Here is a 6,962-nt window from a genome sequence, read left to right on the forward strand (position 1 = left end):
TTGCCCACCACCGACGTCAGGCTCACTTGTCTACATTTCCCTGGCTTGTCCTTACCATCCTTCTTAAACAGTGGCACCACGTTAGCAAACCGCCAGGCTTCCGGCACCTCACTTGTGACAATCGATGATACAAACATCTCAGCAAAGGCCCAGCAATCACTGATCTAACTTGCCACCCAGTTCTCGGGTACACCTGATCAGGTCCTGGGGATCTATCCACCTCTATGCGTTTCAAGACATCCAGCACTTCTTCCTCTGTAATCTGGACATTTTGCACGGTGTCAAAATCTATGTCCCTCCAGTCGAGATCTTCCATATCCTTTTCATCAGTAAACACATAAGCAAAATACTCGTTTAGTATCTCCCCCATTTTCTGCGGTTCCACACAGAATCCGCCTTGCTGATCTTTGTAGGACCCTATTTTCTCCCTAGTTACCCTTTCGTCTTTAACATATTTGTAAAAACACTTTCGGATCTCCTTACTTCTATTTGCCAAAGCCAAATCATGTCTCCTTTTGGCCGTCCTGATATCCATCCTCAATATGCTCCTCATTCCTTTATACTCTTCTAACGATTCACTCGTTCTAAACTCTCTTTACCTTACACATGCTTCTTTCTTTTTTCTGAACCCAACCCTCAATTTCTCTAGTCATACACCATTCTCTATCCCTACCAGCCTTTCCTTTCACATAAGAGAAACATACATTCTCTGGATTCTCGCTATCTAATTATTGAAGATGTCCCATTTTCCAGCCGTCCCTTTACCTGCGAAGATCTGGCCCAAATCAGCTTGTCATCCCTGATGACAAGAACTTCATTTTAACTTGACGATCCGAAATCCCTCTGTTTAATTTCCAGACAGGAGGAGACCACTAGTGTACAGACAGGGGAACGACACTTTGGAAAAGTTCCAAGAGGTCAATCATGCACCATTGTCGACTGGCAGGAGTGTTAACGAGATGGGAGATTGCTGAAAGACGAGGGAAGACGGAGAGAGTGGACAATAAAGTGACTAATCGAGCACAAGGACATACAATTTGAGGTTATGAACGTTCATAGGATGTTTACATGCGCAAAGTATATTCTAAATTTGGAAGGTTTCGATAGGAGGGCAAGTTGATCGGAAAGGTTGTGGCTGCAGACAATATTATTAATCATTTTGTCTAATGATTGTCTAAAAACCAACATATTTTATCCATATCTACATTTAATTGTTGTGTCCATCAACATTTAATAACCAAATTACTGTCCAAGCTTTCCCAACAAGAGAGCCAACTGCAATTTTAAAATGGAAAACAATGTGGAAAAATAGGATGAGATGCAATTTGATTGGAGGAACAGGGACATAGACTATGTTCTAAATTAGAAACAACGTCAGAATGTTTACACGCTGATAGTCTTTGAGCCCTGGTTCTGGATTTTCTTCAGGTTGGTTTGCAATTTCACTTGGAGGGTAGGAAGAAAAATGAAATGTCAACATTCATTTTGAGTGTGCTAGAATTAAAATCCGTGGATATACTGCTAATGTTGTTTAAGGCTCCAATCCGACCAGATTTGGAATATCGTATGTCAATTAATCTAAATCATCGTTGGGAGTCAGGGTATACAATGGAAACCAGAGGCAGGTACTAATTATGCCTTTTGATTTTATGAGTGATCAGACTGAAGGGATATATCACCAAATTTTTGAATTGTCCTCTGAACCTATTCTGTGTCACGACGTAGATTCCAGTGTTTGTGCAGCAACTCAGGAGCTGTAGAATAAATCCTAATTCTTGGACATACGCAGGCACATAAATAAAATAGCCCAGATTATCCATTCGTTCAAGCATTGCAGACACGGCAAACAGTGCCCACAGCAGGATGAAGTTGCCTGAAATCAGAAACAGAAGAACAATTGATTTTCTTCGGTTCTCCATCTCCGTGTCTGTGGGACACTCCCCATTGTTGTGAGCCCGGAGTCTCCTGCGGGCTCTGCTGCTCACTACAATATGTCTGACGATAAAAATGTTGAGCTGCAGAATCAGAACGAATGGGAGACAGGGTGAGAGAATGTAGTGAACAATTTCAATTATGGCCCATAACTCTAAGTTGTCATCACTCAATTCTATACCACAAAACATTGGATGATTAGATAAACCATAATTACTGTTATACATAAAATACCAGCTGATATTATTTAAACAGCTCAGTCCAGTCACTGTTCCGAGAGCCACCGCCGCTGTTTTCTCATTACAATATTTAGTTTTGAAAGTGTGACAACGAATGGCTACCAAGCGGTCGAAGGTGAATGTGACTGTGAACCAGACAGAGCAATCGGATGCTGCATAAAGCAGGACAGCATGAATGTTGCACACATCTATATCCTTCAGGAAAGTGAAGACTTCTGGATAAACAATTGGAATATGTCTCAATATCAGGTCAAGGATGACCACCAATAAATCTGCGACTGCCATGGCCATCAGATAGAGAGTGACACATCTGGAGAGTCCACACTTCCCACGGAACAGGATCACTATCGTCACTGTATTAACTGTGGAAAAGGAAACTACGATATAACACTTAACGATTGATGAGGGAAAAAAACTGCAATATTCAATTTTCACTTCATACATAAGTGGTGCACAGTCATGACTGTGTTTTCCATTCAGAAGCCATAATCCTCAAACAGTACCTTCCAAATTCGCATTCTCTACTCTGACGTAGCTAATTATTGTATACATAGTTGCAGGAGAAAGTGATGGAACGTGTGGTGATGGAGATGCACAGCCAGTCTGGAAGCATCCGAGGAGCAGGGGAGTCGACATTTCGAGCATAAACTCTTCATCAGCAATGAGGGAGTAACCCAATGGGCTGAGAGATCAATGGAAGGGGATGGACTGTGGGGAAAGTAGCGGGGAATGGGATCGGTAGATGGATATGAGGTATTATGGTGATATGTCAGAAAGGAGGTTGAACGGAATTGGTAGGAAGCAAGATGAACAGTTTGGACAGTCAGAGTTTGGTGTCGAGTCAGAATATTGGGTCTGGAATAAATTGGAAAGATGGATGATGGCGATTAATGAAACGCGTGAAATATACATTTATCCTGTATGGTTGCAGGGACCAAAGGTGGATGATGCGGCAGTATTCGCCCACGTTTTGGGTGGCTAGATGTTTAGTGTGGAGGAGGCCCAGGATGTGCATGGCCTCGGCGGAGTTGGAGTGGGATTTAAAGTGTTTGGCTACAGGGCAATAGGGTTTTTAGTGCATGTGTCTCAGAGATGATCTCTAAGACATTCTGCAAGTAAGCGTTCTGTCTGCTTCAGTTAGAGGAGAGCACATCGACAGCAACGGACACAGTATATGATATGTGTGGAAGTCAAGTTAAATTCCTGTTGGTTGTGGAAGGATCCTTCGGGACCTTGGACTGTGGTGAGTATGGAGGCGTGGGAGGAGGTTTTGTACTTTGTCCGGTGGCAAGGCATGATGCTGGGAAAGGATGGTCGGTTGGTGGGGGTCTTGGACCGAACGAAGGAGTCCTGGAGTGAATGGCCCCTGTGGCGCGCAAGTCCGGGTGGGGCGAGAAATATATTTCTGGTGATGGGGTCTGTTTGAAGGTAGTCGAAATGATCGAGGATGACGCGTTGTATTTGCTGGTTGTTGGGACAGAAGGTGAGGACCGGGGGGCTCTGTGCTTGCTGTGATTGAGTGGGTGAGCTGATCCAGTTGAATTTGTGGTCAGGCAATAAATTGGTATTAAAATTCATGAACTTTTAAAACTCCTGGTGGGAGCACGATGTGGCGTTGATACAGAGGAAATGGCTGGAAATGGTGCCGGTGCAGCTGTGGAAAACACACTGTTCCCTGTACTTGAGGAAGAGGCAAGCACAGCCGAGAACGATGCTGTTGCCTTTGGCTGCCAATCAAGTCAGCAGACAAAGCGGGCACAATGATAAAATGGCGCACTAATCTCCACATAGCTGAAAACAGGCACCAACTCACGGACACCTTTTCCAACGGCCCACTCAATCATGAGCTCACCTGCCACTACCAACCTCTCATGTATTAGCCTCAAAACTCATAGTCCGGGGACAACGGACTGCCCGGTTCTATCTCCAACCCAAAATTCACAAACCTGAATGCTCAGGTTGACCTAATGTCTCATCCAGCTCCTTTCCCAAAGAAAATACCCCAGCATACCTTGGCATCATTCTGTCCAGCTTGATCTGGCATCTCCCCATGTATGTTTGGGATGCCACCGCCTCCATGACTTCCGTTTCTCTGGCTCGCAAACTTCATCTTCAGACATTCTTCTCTCAAGACGAAGGCCTCCAGGCCCACCATTTCGTCGTGAAACGATTACCTAAATCGCATACTTCCACTGAAACGTTCGTCTGATTGGTTGAACTGGACCTCATCCTCAAAAAAATCTCCTTTCAATTCTTCCACTACCTCGAGGGAAAAGGAGTAACCATGGGCATCCGCAGAGGCCCCAGCTGTACATGCAACGTTCTCTGGTACGTGGAACAGTTCATCTGCCATAGCGAAACTGACACCAATCTCCTCCATTTCCTCCGCTTCATCAATGACTCGATGGGCGCCAGCTCATGCTCCTGCGAGCAGCACGAACAGCTCATCAATTTCACCAGTACCTTGTACCCTGACTTAAAATTCATCTGGACCGTCTCGGGCACCACTCTCCCCTTCCTGGACCTCTCCATCTTCATTTCCGTTGACAAACACAAAACAGACATCGACGTCAAGCTCACTGCCTCTCACAGCTACCTGGAGGACACCTCGTCACATCTTGGCATTTGTCAAAACGCTATCCATTCCGTCCAATTCATCGACCGGATCTTGTCCCAGGAGGACTAATTCCACCAAAGAAAATCCCGGATGGCCTTCTTCTTCAATGACTGCAAATTCCCTCCCGCTGTGGATGATGCTCTCAAGTACATCGCCTCCATTTCGCTCACCTCTGCCCTTGAACCCTACCTCTTCAATCGGATCAAGGTCAGAACTCCCCGCTCCTCAACTTGCATCGTACCAATCTCCACATTCAACTAAACATCTTCAGCCATGTCCGCCAGCTGGGATGCATTTCACTTTCCACCACTACCTGCATTCCACAGAGATGATAACCACAGAGACTCCATTGTGAGGGCCACAGCATCCACCACCGCATCGTCCACACCTGGCACCTTTCCTTGACACCACAGAAAGAGGAAAACTTGCGCCTACACCTTCAAACTCACTGCCGTCCATGGTCCTAACTGATCCTTTCGCAATTGCACAGAGAGTTAGCTTTGTTTCCACACACATCATCTGTTCTGTCCGTTGGTTTTGGTATGGCATACACGACATTGGGGCGACAAGACGAATACTTGCGGAACGTTTCTGAGAACATGTCTCGGCAATTGGGACTAAATAATCCCATCTCCCTGTTGCAGGACACTTTAACTCCACCTCCCAACCGTCAAAAACATGCAAGTCCTGGACCTCCTCCACCGGCAGACTCTAGGCATCCGATGCCTGGAGGAAGAATGCCTCAACTTCCGCCCATGGCACCCTCCAACCACACAGGATCGATGCGATTTCACAAGTTTCTTCACTTTCCACCCATCCCACTCGCCACCCTATTCCAGAGACAACCTTCCAGAGCCTTATTGAACTGACTTAACTCTCCATTTTTCTTCCCACCAATTTGCTCCAACCTCCTTTCCGAACAATCTCCATCATCGCCCACCTCCATCTAAAAATGGCATTCTCAGTTACCTTCCCCAGCATCACCCATTTATCTCTCAGGCCCCTTGGGCCACCCCCTCATTGGGAATGAACGGCTGATGCTCAAAACTTCAACTCTCCTCCACTTCGCATGCTGCCAGAAAACCTTTGTTTTCCAGCACCACATATTACGACACAGGATACATTCTGACAATGTCTCTGCGTGAGATTATCTGAATATATGAGTGTTTGCCATTTATTGTGCGTGTGTGTTTGTGTGCGAGCTCACGTCTGTGTGTGTGTGTGTGTTTGTATGTGTGCGTGTGTGTGATAAAGAGTTCGAAAAAGAGAGAGAATTTCTCTGTGCATTTGGGAAAGTATCTGAAAGGTTTTGTTTGAGTGATAGTGGGTGTATGCAGCTTTTCAAGAGCGAGAATCTGTGAGAGAGTGTGTGCGTGTGTCTATTTGCTTGATACGCTGTCCTCTTATATTAAATACATTGAATCTTCTGATGCAGAATTCTGATTCAAATATTCATGGTCTATCAAACAAATATAGCCAACTACTGCAGAGGATTTCAGGTGATCCTTCCCCATTTTCTCGAAGATACTTAGATCCATAGCCACGAGGATCAGAAGCAGAGAATCACTCGAATTCGTGCCGGTAATGACTACGTCGACAGTGTAATGTCGACTGGTCTAACATAGGTTTACAATTCACCATATATACCAAGGGGAGTAAGGACGAATCAACCATCCATCTACGAGCAAATGTGGATCAGGAAACAGTTCAGGGCAATAGGTGAAGGGTACAACACGGTTTAGAAATTTGATAAAGACACTGAGCACTTACGGGGGACACTGACAGCTGCAAGTATTGGGTAGTATATCCTCTCAAAATCCTGAATTATAATTTTGATGTAGAGGGCCCCGTTAATCCATGAAAATGCTTCGGAGGATACTTCAAGAATGGATGAATAGAAATCATTGAAATCCATGACGCATTTTCTGCCAATGGGTCGAGGGTTATTCTGTGCAGTTAAGCAAGGAATCCTTTTATGCAGCAAAGAGAGACGTCCCTGAGAGACTTTACTCATTAATTATGGAGTTGACATTAATTCATCATCAACACCCGGGTTCCGTTAATAGGATTGTTTATTCCATGCTCAGTCACTGAGCAGATGACTTCATTTATCCCTGAGAATCCAGATACCTTTTTTTGTTAAACTGAAATGAGCTTGTCAATCTAAACTCAGA

General features: G+C 45.0%; 1 protein-coding gene across 1 annotated transcript; it reads right to left on the reverse strand.

Annotated features, from left to right (window-relative positions):
- Positions 1–1,628: 1,628 nt before the first annotated feature.
- LOC148138192 (putative G protein-coupled receptor 139) lies at positions 1,629–6,703 on the reverse strand. Its single transcript, XM_087981877.1, has 2 exons — positions 6,559–6,703; positions 1,629–2,533 (listed from the first exon to the last, which is right to left on the reverse strand). Exons 1-2 carry the CDS (start codon positions 6,701–6,703, stop codon positions 1,629–1,631), a joined length of 1,050 nt encoding a protein of 349 aa, XP_087838003.1.
- Positions 6,704–6,962: the final 259 nt, after the last annotated feature.

The sequence above is a fragment of the Chiloscyllium plagiosum genome, unplaced genomic scaffold (genome assembly GCF_037043375.1).
Source record: "Chiloscyllium plagiosum isolate Xiang-an unplaced genomic scaffold, Cpla_swu_hap1 HiC_scaffold_41, whole genome shotgun sequence".
Lineage (NCBI taxonomy): Eukaryota > Metazoa > Chordata > Chondrichthyes > Orectolobiformes > Hemiscylliidae > Chiloscyllium > Chiloscyllium plagiosum.